This window comes from Sitodiplosis mosellana, unplaced genomic scaffold, assembly GCF_009176505.1.
Source record: "Sitodiplosis mosellana isolate CC-2019 unplaced genomic scaffold, AAFC_SMos_1.0 Smas_scaffold_18, whole genome shotgun sequence".
NCBI classification, from domain to species: domain Eukaryota; kingdom Metazoa; phylum Arthropoda; class Insecta; order Diptera; family Cecidomyiidae; genus Sitodiplosis; species Sitodiplosis mosellana.
Genome location: NW_022595260.1, coordinates 917,423 through 933,006, shown reverse-complemented (window position 1 = coordinate 933,006; position 15,584 = coordinate 917,423). Strand labels below are relative to the sequence as shown.

Sequence of the window (15,584 nt, the reverse complement as noted above, 5' to 3'; positions counted from 1 at the left end):
CGAGCGAGCGAGTGATCGGTATGGTTGAGTTCAGTAGCCGGTGTATTTCGGTTTCGTTGCATTTGTGACTGATTTATTCGGTCGATAAAGCACAAGACGCTCGTCAATTTTTCGCTTTTTCTTTGCCGTCATTCAAACTGTACAATCCATATCTGTTAAATAGACTGAAGTAGAATGTGAAAGAAAGGTGGTGAACGAATTGTCGATCGCTTTGAACCGTTTTAATTCATTTAGGTTTGTTTCTTATGCTTCTTTTTTCTCCTTGATAAAACTGCAGGAACACACACAAGCAAACGCGCAAATACACAACACCAATATTCATTATTAATATTCATTCGCTCGCTTGTTCTTGTGACTTGGTCCAAAGAAATGAACACATACTTAAAATTCTTCTTGTGCAATTGCATTTAACACGTACTCATGAAACGAACGAACAATACAGTTCTTCGGATTGCGCCTATGTTCCGCCAGAGCACTATGCCATTGTTCGTTCAAGTCAACACGTACATTGCACTTGAGCATCACCTTTTTTTTCTCTATAAATGCATTTTGTTATACGTTCTTTTGAAGCTGCTGCTGCTTCAGCAATTCACACACAAGAGGGAAAAATTGGTTTCCATATTAAGCGCTCATACGTAATCATTATGGAATAGCATTAACATCATCATCATCACCAATATTTGCCATAAATTTTGCAATGCTTGCAGTGCGCGTCATTCAGAGCAGTACCTCAAGCAGCTCTATTTAATACATCTCTACGACTCTATCGTACAGCGAAGTTTCTTACATTTTCTCAATCATTTTTAATTTTATATTCGATTCCCTCTTGCAATAACGAACCGTATCGCTTTTTTGTTGCTTTTACTGTTGATTTTTGCAGAAAAAGCCGCATTTATGGAATTTTTTTCTTGATTTTCTTTCACTTGGTGAGTTATCAATAGAAAAAATCCACACGATAATAAAATTGTTATGATTTAAAAATATTTTTATGGAGGAAGTGATACTCATTTTCTTACGGCGAGCAGAAAAAAAAATCAACGCTTTGGATGAATATAGGTGAGAAATGCACTTAATTAGATGGGAACCAGACCGGCTCCAAAATGCCTTAATATAGCTAAATGGATCACACGTACGCTACGAGAATGACTCGATAGATTTAATCGAATGAACGAGTCCACTTCGAATTCAAGCGAAATTGTCATTAATGCCCCCTTTTTTTCTCTTTATGTTCTCGCCAGTTTCATACAAATAACTACTTTCTTGGTAAACGCATTAAGATCGACAATTGTTACTTCTTCTCTGCTCGACCTAAGCCTTATCGCTGTACGGAATAAAGTAATTTTTTTGCCTTACCTTTTCTTGGCTTTGCCAACGTTATATAATTCAACGTGCTTGAATGCCGCGTATGTAGCCATTATTCACTGTATTTTTTTAATATTTGTGTGTCTGTGTCGGTACTACTTATGTGTCACTGAATTTTTGTGATTAATTTTCTAGTTCTTCTTTTGCCTAAATGACGCAAAAAAACCAATTCTATTACTTCCTTTCAAACGAACACGACATCTTCTTTTTTTTAATTTGTGGCTTAATCAACATTTCCATTACGACGACAACGACGATGACGCGGAAAAACATGTTCGCTTATTATTTACAACCGACAGAAAATGGAGAAAATCAATGCTTGCAGAGTTTGCAGGGTGGAAAAATGACAGAGAAAGAGACAGAGAGTGGGACCGGTGAAATCGATTTTGTATGATTTAGAAAATTATGATTCTAAACGACGCATTATTTAGAATCAGAGAGAAATCATTTGCAAACGCAGCTCAGTTGAGGCATTTCACGGCATAAAAATTGGATAGAGGCCGTACACATTATGCATTGCACAAATACACACGTAAACACGCACACATAGCACATTCAATTTAAGGTGAAGGATAATGCAGCTGGAGAATTGTCATTGAATATGATGTGTGTTGTGCAAGAACAAATTGGTGTTGACAATGTTTCAGAGAAAAATCATTGAGCTGCTTGTTTGCGAACAGCCCTTCGATGCTAGCGATGCTGATGGTTTTCCAGAATGGAAGAAATCAATATTTATCACATATTTTCATGCGGATGTTTGAAACACACATCGATATGACGCACAATGCACTTGCAACTCAGCAATTTTATTGATCGCATCGCAATGGAAATGAACATAATAGCCACAAACAAAAACACTACATTTTTCTGAATGAAAAATCTTACAATTTTCGCGTTCTTTTTTCTGCGTCTTTTTTCAAAAGACAATCTAAAACACGAAACGATTTTTCAAACGAATAAAAAAACGAAACTGTTTTGAATTAATTTGAATGAATTATAAAGTTAATTTCAATAACATCTACTGTTATTTTTTTTTCTTTTTGTTTTGATATTTTTCGAACGAGCCGTGAAAAATTACATGAACCGTACACAATAATGACAAACCGAAGACTGACTATGGCATTTGAAGAATGGAACGCATTTATATGTGCTCGTTGAGTCGATAATTTTTCGCTCACAAAGCTCTTTTTTCCAACATGATGCGGAGAGCTATACGCAGTGGAAGCTCGCTCCCAGACGGCAGTCATATGTTCGAAAATAAGGGGAAATGGTAATCAAGAGAAAGAAACAAGAACGCAGCATAGAAATCATTTCACACGCGGTATGTTGTTTTCACCAGCAAAGCAGCCGGAGACAGTGCGGTTGTTCACAAGCTCTGACGTACTTCTCTCAAACAGCTGATTCGTAAATCGAAATGGACGAAGTGGGGAACCGCAACGACTCTCTCTCTCTTCCTCTCCATAGATATGTCTCTCCCAAGCTTTTTGGTTGCTCTCTCACTCGCGACGCTCTCTTCCGTTCCGTCGACAAGTGAATCGCTCTTTTGATCGTAGTTGCTTTATAAAAAACACGCTAGCGCGAGTTCAATGAATTCAGTCGTGGCAAAGCGACTTCATGTCGCTGCAGTCGAAAAATATCAAAATGCAAGAATTTCGGTTCCGTTGAGTGAGCTGCAGGTTTCTGTGACTCAGTATCAGCTCCGGAATCTTGAAATAGACGAGTCGGCTCGTGTGCAACAGCACAGCACCAGCAGCGGCAGCGACAACGGATCAAATTAAGACATTTTTCTGCACGCGTTAATTGACTTCTAGAATGTAATGATTGAATGTCTAATGGGTTCTCGTACTGTTTGATCTTTGACATAAATGATGGTAATTGAATGCGTGTGAATATGAGCATGATATAAAAGTAATCGCATCATTACAAAACAATGAGTTATTTATTCGCGTATCAACTTGATGCTTTGAGGGGTTTGAAGTCACAGCACAAAGTATTGCGCCAAGTATTGTGTTTCATCGCAATTTGCATAGGTGTTCATCGGTGTGAGCGTACGTATGGGCACACTCATCAAGATGAGGTGTATGTTCCACACTTGTGATTTTACAGCTGTTTCTTATCCGCAACATAAAAAGCATAGTACTTGGAATTCTAATTATAGCACGCATTTTGACTGAAACAAGAACAAGACCATTCGCAAGTGCGACATTAGACACGAACCAAAGTTATTTGTGACTGCATTTCGCACACTCAAACTGATTTGCATCGGGGCGCACTGCACTCTATGGCGGCTGGGAAAAACTGTCTATTTTAGTTAGCAAATTGTACATTTAGTGATTCATGTATGTTTGCTCACGGCGATAGTTTATAAATAACACCAGACTGAAGTGAATTGAACAGTGCGGTTTCAATTTCAACCCAATGCTAACTCCGATTTCTTACCACTACCGGACGCACACTTGATGGTAAACTGAACGAATGAACGATACGAAATTTTTATTCACCATTTACTTGATATTTAATTAAATGACTTTCAGCAGGTTTTGCAAAATCGCACAATTTCAATTCATTTCGTGCAATTTAAATCCTCGGATTACTCTACGATGGTAAATAGTGATTTTAATGTAAATATATCGTAGTTTCCAATAAAATATGTACACTGTTCATTGTGCCGGTTAATTTGTGCGAGATGCAGGCCGACCGGAATCATTAGAACAGGCGATTAATGTACAATTTTTTGTTGAAATAGTTTTAAAAAATCGCTGTGAAAAAATGCAATAGAGAAAACGAAGCTCTGAGCGATATTTTTATGGCCGGCATGTTCGTTCACCTAAGGAAGATGGTTTCCAATTTTTCGATTAAAATCACCGTTTTCAATTATACCGTGTTGCTGCTCTTTGGTTTATGATACATTTGCAATCGGAATGTGAAATTAAATTTCAAAGCAATTTTTTGAAATTTTTCGCATCACAGACCGAGAAAATTCAATATTGAATTTCAATCTGCACACAATTCAGCTGAAATCAATCATGTTTCTCCGGTCCAGAGCAAAGAGTGATTTGCGACAATGATTTTGAGTTGATTGAATGATCTTTCTGACACCATGCTTATCCGAGCGAAACCATTCCAATGTTTTGGATCGCTACTCTGTATCATTATTTGTATTGACATGTGTAACGCTCGCTGCCTATGTTCTTTGCCATCGTGAAGTGGCCGCGAACAAAAGCGTCTGTGTGCTAAAAGAGAAGAGAACACAAATACGAAAGTCTAGAACGCTGTTAATTTCGTCAGGTTGTCTTGATTCGATTCGCGTTTGTCATATTCTTGTTTCACAACAACAAAAACAACAGCATCCACACAATGTGGAAATGTCACGCTCATTCAGACAATGAAACGCTGAAAGCCAGCTGCAAGAAAATTTAGATAAGAAAAACGTCTCTGTTTTAGTATAAAAAATAATTTACGACAAATTTTCACGCATATTTTAATAATGTTGAACATTTCTATTGTTGCCGCGACCGACGCAGCGGCAAAAGTCAGTCTCATGCGCATAAAAACTGTAGATTGAAAGATTTCAAAGTGACGCCGGCACGATTTTCATTTCAAAATTTCCTCCTACCATTGCGGCAGGTGAAAAACTCAACATTCTTCTAAAGTAAATAATACAAATGAATGGTGACACAGATACATTTTCTTATACTTGCCACAGTTTTGGAGTCAGATTGATTTTGTGATGTGTGCAGTATTTGTGTTTTGATTGCATGTTGGTGTCAAAAACTCGTGCCATTTTAGTATGAAAGGGAAAGAAGTGAAAGATTTCAATTTCTTTGTTTGGTTTACTTTGTTTTGCTTTGCTTTGTATTGTGTGAGTGTTACATTGAGGCTCTCTCCCTCTGTTCGGCACTTCTCATTGTTTCGATTTCTTTACAAAATTGATTCTTTCTTCTACGCGCACGACCTAACGGAGAAAATCAGCACAATTCACTTGCCTCTCTTTACTGTATATTGGTGGACTTGCGCGCGGTGAATTGTAGCATTTCATACTGTGATGCGGTGCCACAAATCGTTTTTAATTGAATAAAATACGATTTAATTAGCTGATGGGCGAAAGAGCTAAATGAAACACACACACGAATACATATAGACGACAAGACAGTGTAATCTATTCTTTTGTACAACGGAGATGCACTTGGGAAAAGTGATAAATTTTCAGTAATTCCATACATTTCTTTTTCTTCGAGACCAATGTACAGTTGTATGTCTTTTGATGTATCGCCCAAATGAGTAAATGTCTTGTTTTTAATGTTAAGGCAAATATAGGCTAATGGGCAAACGGTATTAAATTGTTGAATGAGTGCATTCGTACCCGAAATGAGGTCGAACGTATTAAAATATCGTATTTTTATGGTTAATTTAGCGAAAAGATGATCGAAGTCTGGAATTTACATCACATTCGGTTGGATGGAATCACGTTTATTCTAACAATAAGCGATACATTCGATTCATTACTGCGCAAAATCAGAATCAAAAATTTGCATTTTTATTCGTAAATCCTTGAACTTCACGCTCGAAAAATTATTAAAATAAGCCTAGAATAAAACACAAGATATATAAGTCGTTAATTTTGTGTCATTTTATTCCAATTATAGGTTTGTGATTTTTTTTATTTTCAAAAACCGATGCTGAGTGACAACGAAAACAAGCGTTTTTATAAATAAACATTGAGCCAATTGTTGTGGTTGAGATTTTTCTGGTTCCGATTGATCGAATTTTGCGTCTGCTCCTCCTCTTCTTCCTGATTTCGGTGATGGCTCAGTGAGCAATCATTTGCTTTTTTTTCTCGGAAATGAATATGGGAATTAAAATTGATTGAAAAAAGCCAAGGCAAATAAGAAAAAGTGGAAAATAGGTTTTCTCGGGGAAATTACTTCTTCAGTTGATTCGCCACGAAATTTCAAATCACATCAACGGAAACGCGCATTTTGCGAAAGGAGACGACGTAATGCAAAACCATGAAAATTCGCCTCGTAAACCATAGGGAGAAAACGAAAATGCTTTCACTTTTCACATAAAACCAAACACCCAATCGAATGGATTATTTTTATTGGTGATGCAGTTCAAATGGATCTATTCGACAGCCTCTTTGGAGAGTGCATGGAGTGTATATGTGTATGTGTGCGCGCGCGAGTGAGCGTCAAATACAGTTAATGGCAACAATAAAAATTGACAGACGCGAAGAAATAAAGTTAGACGTCAGAATGGCTTCACATTTCATGTAAGTCAGCGATGCTTGGATTTAGATTTGGACTTGGATGTAATGAAAAGATTTTCGTCATTTTGGTGTGCGCCTGTGAAAACACGTTGAATGCGTTGGCAATTGACATTTTGCGCGACCACCGCTTAACATTTAACATAAATGAGGTCCATTAAAAACGATTCAGTTTGTGGAAAATTTAATAAAAAAAATTGTTATTATTTGCGATTCATACCGGGCCGGTTTGTATGAGCACTCACAAGTCAATATAATATTATCACAGCGGCTGATAAATTGCGTTGTACTTTTCTCTGATTTATTTACTTTTGAAAGCGCTTGTGTAGCGATCACGACACCGATCAATGTAGGAAATCATGCCGCATTGGCTACCAATGGGAGAACAAGAAAAAGGCGCGGCATTTTGATGATTTGCTGTGATTATTGTAATTTTTCTTAATTTGGTTTCGTATTTGAACCTTCGATTTCTCTATCTCTCTCCATCTGGCTTTCAGTAATAAAATTCCCAATGCGATGTAATGGAGCCTAGTCATAAGCCAGTTAATGACAAATTAAAAAACTCCGTCTTCTCATCTGATGCTCCAGTAGTTTTGCTTCCTATTACTTCAATCAAATGCCCACGGGAGTGTTGTTATTCAAGAGATGCAACCACATTGTGTCTGGTTCCATCTCGTTCATTAGTTGCCATTATGAAAATTCATCATGTAGCGTGCTTTATCATCACGTACAACTCAAGTTTGCAGGCAAGCTGTTTACGTGTTCATCAATCTTAAAAATATCTTTTCAAGAACTTCCGTTCTGAACGAGTTTCAGCTCCCGAATCCAAATGTCGGACAGACGATGAGAACTGCGATACATATTTTCACAATTGAATTGACTGTCACCGTGAAATGAATAATCAAAAAAATTGTTCAACCGTTTATATTTTTCAACGTAAGAACGGCGTTTATTTTTGTTTTCAGTGCCAGTTTCTCAAGTTGATTTATCTGATTTACCGCCGAATCAAAGTAAAGAAAAAAGAAACGCCGGCTTGTGATTGTTTTTTGTGGCTCAACTTGGTGTCACAATGTCTATCGTTTGGCCGGCGAAAAATAATATTTTGCACCTACTTCATTATGTAACACAATGTCGCGGTGTAAAAAGCAAATAATAAACTTAACAGCACACTTTTCCGTTGTTCAAGCAGAAAAAAAATCTACCGCGAGTATATTTGTCATGCAAACAAAAGCCATTGACCGCGGTCAAGCGCGCTTTGAAACAAATAAAATTCGGAAATGTGTCTCTCTCGTACTTTGTGTTTGTTGCTTCAGCTTCAACTAAAATCACCTACCTCCGCTGAATGAAATCAATTCAACGCCAGACTTGTTTTGCCAGATAAAAAAGTACAAAATTATCGGCTTCGTCTATTTTCCTGGTAAACAGATGACAAAATACTGTACCATTGTTCGTTGTGACTTCATGCTCCATGGATTTTTCAACCAAATAAAATGTTTTTTTAAAAAATGAAATATGCGGTGATAAAAAACATGGACTCATGAACGAGTTTGAGCCGAGATTTTTTGACAAAAAATCAGTCAATAGTAGCCGTGATTCGGTTGCACTCATATATCGAAAACAAAACGATAACTGCGTACAAAATTTAGGTTAATTTTTATGATTCAAATCATAAATTCGAAACGCGACCATAAATAGAACGCAATTTATAGCCCAACAGATTTTCGGCAACGGAACTTCCGGTAGCTTAGTCGCGTTGAATGCTAAAAATGGCCCGAGCAAGCAAGCGAAATCTGAGTTGAATAGTAAGTATTTTCACTTTTCGGTTTGCGGTTTGCTTCAAAATGTATTCCACTAAAACGAAAATATATTAAAAGCAAAACAACATCACAGCATTTACATGATCGCCGCCAGCAAATTTGCTACCGCAATGAAAGTTAATAAATGAGCGTAATTTTCCACACATTTGATATAATTATAAATGGTTTCGAACCAAAATATACGTGTAATTGGATGAACTTTACTCTTTATTCGCATGGCGAATAGCTGGGTGTTAGGTGGTGGCTATCAATTATGTAGGCGTGCTAGTTATTTCAAAGCATATTTGTACTTTCTTGTGATATTACAAATTATACCAGCATCTCTTTCGTTTACTAATCGATTGTGGGAAAAGTGAGCGGCAAAATGCAATTGCATTATTATTATTGAATGCATGGGCCTGAAGGTAATGAAATCAAGAGTGATAAATATTTATGTACGAAAATAAATTTGAAGACTGCATACAAACCGAAAACCAATTTCATTGTGTTTACCCAGAGACGTCAGTCAGTTTGGCATTTTCCGTTGAAGTCGCGAAAATAAAAGATTAAGGTGTTATTTGGGGCTAGCTGCATTTTCAACAAATTAAGAAGAAATGGTAGATTTTGGCCTGGACCTTTCTTGCTTAACATTTGTTATTTTGTATATGTTTGTCGGAACAACTTTTTACAATTTGCAAATAGTTTAGTTTTCTCGAAAATAATTTTTTTTTGCGATCTCTAAAATAGAATGTTCAAAACTGGTCCATTGAACTTCCATTACAGTTTTTGGAGTATTTTTGATGTGTTTCGTTGGTTTGTTAATTTTTCGTGTCTTTCATCTTACTTTGTTGTGTTTTTTGCTTTAAAAATCATCCAATAAAAAAGGTGAAATAGAAAAACAAACCGTAATAACGAACAGTGATCTAGTTTATTGACTATGAAGAGGATATTCGCCATGAAATGTAAATAATAAGATAATGATGATCATCATCGCAGAATTTCCGCGGATAATGGTCGATTAAATTGCATTGTGTTTTTTTTATGCTGTCGTTAAGTCAAATATCGTTTGCTATAAATGATTAGAAGGGAAAGCATCAGTAAAAACCAGAAAGAGAAAAAAAACTGACATATTGTTGAACGTAGAATCAATCTTGAGTTTATGGGTAAATTCAGGTAAATCGCAAAAATGATCTTCTCACGTCTAATTGCATTCGGTTCAGTCGGCACAAAGAGCCGTTTCCTTTTTTACAGTCTCAACTCGAGCAGCCCAGAAAAAGTGTTTCGAAAACACACAAATGAAGTTCAGAGAAATGCAAACGGCAATTTTGCACGAAAGCAAAAAATTCGAAATAACTTCGCTTAATCGGTTTATGTTGTGTACTTTCTAATCAGAATCGCATTGCAGTTTCTCAGCTTGCTTGATTCAACCTAACTCACAAAAGTAGATTACGAGGGCTGAGCGCAGTTTTAATAAGATTTTGAATATTTAATTGAAATTAAAAGGGAATGCCCACGATTGCAAAAGCGCCAAACGATTTAAAAAACGTTAATTTTTGGGTTTTGAAATCAAATTATTCTTGAATAAAGCGCTTGGTGAGCGCATAATACGATCAAGAAACAAAGAAGATTCGCCGCCACGGAATAGTGTTTCGATTGTTGAGAAAAAATTTCTTTGCGTTTATTCTTGTTGAAATTATCGAAATACTTCACAGATTCATCCAAACAACGAAACAAGAATGAATTACGAAAATTGCACAATATTCCTTGTAAAATAGTCTATTCATCATTAGACAAGTTTGAACAAAAAAAAAGTTATGATCAAATCACAATGGGTCCGTTGAGTATGCGCTTTCCGGCTTGATTATGGATCGAGTTGAGAAACGAAAATGCCGAACAATAACCGGTCGTTGAAACGGCGGTCAAAGAAAAGATAAATAAAACGAAACGCTCATACTTTATACAGCTCCATTTAATTTGGTTTATTTATCGAAAACAAAAAAAAGAAAATATTGCGCTGGAATCATGTTCGCTATAAATGCCAACGTCGCTGATACGCGAGCGCCGATTGAGTAGATACATCACAGCTATCAGACAAAATGTATCTGTTCAATTTAAAACACTAGACAATAACAGTTGTGAAGAATACTAATGAAAAATTGGTTAAATAAATAGTGAAGGCATCGCTTAAGCACGTATACTTTGCCTGCTAACGAGCAATAACCAACTAATAACAAAATGAAAATTTTCTTTCACTGCTTCGATTATCTTAACCACATTTGGCATTTATCATTTCATCGCGTTGTTCATTCGCCACTCGCCGCTCACAAAACAATCCAGATTCTAGTTGCGCGATGATATTTTAATTTGTTCACTCTTCACGTCGGACCATGTCTATCTTGTCTCTGCGTTTGATCATATATTCCAATTGACTGCGTCTTTACTTTTCATTAATTTTCTTATATTTGTTAGCAAAGATCTCTTCTAGCTGTGATGTGAGCAGCATCATTATTTTTTGGGCTGGCTGATGTTAGTCAGTAGATTGCGTGCGATAGCTAAAATCTAACTTGACATCGTAATCATAACACATGACATGAATTTCACCAAGAACAGATCATTACGGTTCAAAATCAAAACTGTCAGCTCTTTTGTAATGCCATAAACAAATTCCATTGGGTATTATCGAAAATCAAAACAAGCCAAAGTGTTTGAATGAGAATTCAACGACTTCACTTAATCTTTTGTAAATCAATGGCATTTGAAAATGTTTTAATTTAGATGTTTCTAAAGATCGGATTCACATTGGTGCTTATTCGGAGTTTTCACATCAATGTTTTGACAGCAAAATGATACCGATTGTATTTCAACATTAATCTCATGGGAACTGTTCACCAAAAGGAGCTGGGAGCTAGGCTAAAGCCAAGTAGAGACGAGCTCTGTTAGAAATCGATCATAAGAGATCGCTTAAATTCGAATAGAAATGTTGAAAAGTCAACGGAAAAACACTTTTCCAACGTGATTGTCACTGGCGCTTGTCACCTATCAGATTCTCTACCGGCACCACTTAACTCGAACAATCGCATTACGCTCAATATACAACGTGCATTTTTAATCACTTAATGTTTTTCAATTTCAACTGTTACATTTTCAGCTCAGCCGATTGTGATTGTATAAACACAAGCGAAAGACAGATTTCCCCAAGCAATCAATATGCAAAATTATTGCACTGCCTTGCCTTGCTTTGGTTCAGTCGTAACGTGTTGCACAAAATTGATACAAAAACGCAGAAAGTGAAAGAAATAGATGATGCCCAGACAGACACATGCTGAAGAAAACAAGTGGAAAAACAAACAAAAATAGTACGGTAGTAAATTGATTTTGATGTGTTGTGATGTGAAGTGATGTATATTTTCCATCTTGTCTGGTGGATATGTGAAATGTCTTACGGTTAAATCTTTTTGTTTCTACGTTAAATTGAATGCTTTTCTCATTCTTGTCAATTGGCAACCAGATCAACCGAAAAAGAAATCTTTCGCTCTCGCCGAACGGATTTTTAAGTGGCGTAATAATAATATAATGATATGCACAATTGATTTCATTTTCTTCATTGTGCATGTACCATGTTCGCGATCGTGTTTTGCATACACACATCGCTCTCAGTCGACAATCATTCATCCTCACCGGTAATGTGAACGAGACAATGCACGTCTCTTTTGAATAAATAAATCTTACTTCGGGTGTTCATATGTGTGGCGCATTTTTGGTGAAAAAAATATATATGTAAAGTAAGTTATTCAATTCAATGCACGGATAGGCAATTCAAACACCTTTTTGTTATCGCCACCAGCAGCGTTGCCACCAATTGTGAGACCACAAATCACACAATGGTTCAATTGTTTTTTGTGTACACATTTTTTTCATTCCAAATCGAATTTTGTTTGCATTTTCCAATTTGGAAGATATTTTTCGGTAGGTGCATCCAGAGCGTACGTTGTCAGCAACGTTGTTAGCAACGAATGCAAATGCATTTTATATAACATTTTCACATGAATACATTTTCAATATTGTTGTTGTGGTTTTTTTTTCATTTCAGACATCTCTATGGACATTGGTGAATTTTGAAAAATTTCAGGCGTACGTTTTCTCAGTGTGTGGTGCTAAAATTTCTACAAATTGAATACAAGAAAAAAACCATTTAATAAATTTTTATGTTTGATTTTTCTCAAAGATAGGGTATTTTTTAAGCCATGAGTTAGATTTATTGCCTGAAATTAATCAGTATTTCATTTTGAGCATCTTGTGAAATCTGCTCAACGCACATTATGAAAACATCCAAAGCAAATGTTTGTTTTGCACCCGTCGACAAACATATGAATCGATCAAATCTTTTGATTTGATCGGTGGTCATTTGTGGGGAATTTCAAGCGATTGTTATCCAGCAATCGGATTAATTGACTTGAAACTTCTTTCGCTTATTCTGTAGCCACGCGTTGATTATCGTCATTGTCCGATCAAAACGAAAGTAAAACAAATTGTGTATTCAGTTTGTGTTTCCGACTTTTGCGCTTGTCTCAACTGAAATTGAAAATGAAAATGCGCGAACTATTCACTAGCGACGACATGTTCAAAGCGGCCACTCGTTTTTTTGTGTTAGTCTCTGGAAAATGGTGAATGGCGGTAATTTTGTGATGCGGGAATCAAATGAATCCATTTGCAAAAAATTGTGTTTTGTCTTTGGTCAATCTCCGGTTGTACGTCATTGCTACAATAAAAAGTCAATGCGATCGGCGTGAAAATCGATTTGTCTGTCGACGCTTTGGTGCTACTTTGTCTTTCGTTTTTTGCTTTGTTTTTTTCTTTCTTTTCCTTTGGAGACTTTAATTTGATTTCAAGTTGATTTGCACCGCGCCACTTTCGCACAAACTCGAATGTATTTCAAAACACTTCGATAACACCCAATGCAGATTTGAACGAGAAAATGCTGTTATCGTTGTAATAGCATACAATGCATTGTATTTATCAAAATTATTTAACTCATCGATCGGACCGAATTGGAAACTAACTTTCTCGAAGCGAATCTCTTCAACAAGAGATAAATGATCTTCTTTTTATATGCGGATCAAAAAAGCATTAATTCGCAACCGCCTTTCATTACTCAGTTATTTCATTTAAATATTCTTTTCACTGGGATTATACGAGCGCATGTTCAGCAAGCGCTTCAAGTGCCAACGAAAACTCTACGCGCATCAACATGCAATGTTAATGATAATAATCATTCCGAGTTCTTTAGAAACGGAACGCAGTCGGAGCAGCAGCAACACCAAATAAAAAATAAGAGACAACAATGTATAATTGCATCGCACTTCGAACATTATACCACATACTTCATAGCCATTACATTTTTCTGAAGATTCTTTCGTTGCCGTTTGTAAGTATTTAATTGTAAAGTTCAGCTTGTACATTTTTTCTTCCTATTCTCCGGCGATGTTAAGCGACGGCGAAGCAACTGGCTGCATGAAAATGTAATTTTCTAACTGGTATGAGTGTTATGCTCTTCGAGACATTTCGAGTTTTGTTCGTCTGTTCAGTGCCACACGCATTCATTTCGTTTTGATCTTCGTGCCTTTTTTTGGACGACTGACACACGAAACCACGAAAGTGGCGTCGTGATGAGTCTTTAGCAAGAATAATCGTGTGTTTGCCTATTAAGACCACTCGGGCTACAATTAGTAAAGATCCATGATTCTGAATACCAATGTGCATTCTCTTGTCATTTTTTGGTATCTGATTCATTTTTTCTCCATTCTTTTCACATTCGTTTGTGCGCCAGAATGTAATGGTCAATGTGCTGAAAATCTGACGAGCAGACTACATGAGTAATTTATGCTCATATTCTTATAATTTGTTTCGTCTTTTTTTACTTCAAATATGGCAGTTTATCATCGCTGAGTGTGTACGAATCGGTGTTTTTTTTTTCGTTTGTTTGTTTCAAACAGAGCAGCTATTCCAACCTTCCCATAATTCATTTCATGTAAGTGCATTCAATTAGAAAGTTTTAATTTGCCCTCGAAATTTATTTGCTTATCAGTTTATCAATTGAGGTTTTGCCCCGATACGTGGTTGAGTTACACATGATTAGTGGACGATCAAACACGGAGCCGCTTTACAAAATGAACTTTGCAATTGAAAATCGATTAAAACAGTGGTAACAAAAACCCGCATGCATGACTCGAATGGTGCGCCATTGAAATATGCAGAGTCATAAATCATGAAGCCCATCGCTTTTGACGATGGGCACAAAACCGTACCTACACTATTAAAAATCCATGAAAAACCACAAACGCCTTCAAATCAATGCAAACACGTTTGTACGCGCGCAACTTCATCGGATTTTGTGTGCCGCTCGCAGAATGGAAAATATTTAATCATTTTCGTAGACAATTTCTTTTTATTGACGGATTTTCATGACGAGAATATTACTTCGACGATCGCTTGCGCTGCTATGGTAAAGGTTAAAAAGAAAGCGTATGATGCTTGACCGCAACGCAGATACCTCTATGCTTAATTACAAACTTTTTTCACGAACAATACAACTGGAAAAAAGAAGCAGCAAAAAATGTAGAAAAAAATCTACTGCTGCAACATGAGAAGAGTTAGTGAGAATGTGGTCACTCTATTCACGGGCCATGCTGATTTTTCCAAATGAATTATTGCTTTTGAATCCGTTTTGAATGATGATGATTCATGAATATCTGACGAATTTCTCAGTGCTATGGCCCATTGTCCGTTCAGTAGTCAAGAATTCGGAGTAACGTATTCCAACACGTGTTTTTGCCCTAAACATGATCTTTGTCTATCCATTTCAATTACTTACTCATTTGATGCCTCTGTGACACTCTTACTTTCTGTCCAGAGTGTGCACGTACGCTTTGAATCGAGTCTCAAGAATAGAAATATACATCGAAAATAATCTAAGCCACTTACCTAAAAAAGAGAAAGAGAACAAAATTAATGTTATTCGACAATCGAATTGCGAGGCGTTATCATTTAAAACGACAAAATTATATACATTTATCAATTGATTGAAGTTTACAATCTAAAATGAGACTTTTACAATTAATCGTAAATTTGTAATTTGTAGTGGCGAGCGATTTGCGATCGCC

General features: G+C 36.4%; 1 protein-coding gene across 3 annotated transcripts in view; it reads right to left on the bottom strand.

The window, feature by feature from the left end:
• The window catches only part of LOC129568275 (microtubule-associated protein Jupiter), a 64,587-nt gene that overhangs the window by 18,507 nt on the left and 30,496 nt on the right, over nt 1-15,584 (bottom strand). For 2 of the 3 annotated variants that reach the window (XM_055445942.1, XM_055445944.1), the window contains exons 1-2: nt 2,248-7,258; nt 1,354-1,509 (exon numbers count right to left, since the gene is read on the bottom strand). The exons of the other annotated variant lie outside the window; for it this stretch is intronic. In XM_055445942.1, coding sequence (XP_055301917.1) covers nt 1,354-1,415 — 62 coding nt within the window. In that variant the 5' untranslated portion in view covers nt 1,416-1,509; nt 2,248-7,258. Of the gene's footprint in view, nt 1-1,353; nt 1,510-2,247; nt 7,259-15,584 lie in introns of those variants that run through there. 3 annotated transcript variants of the gene reach the window in all.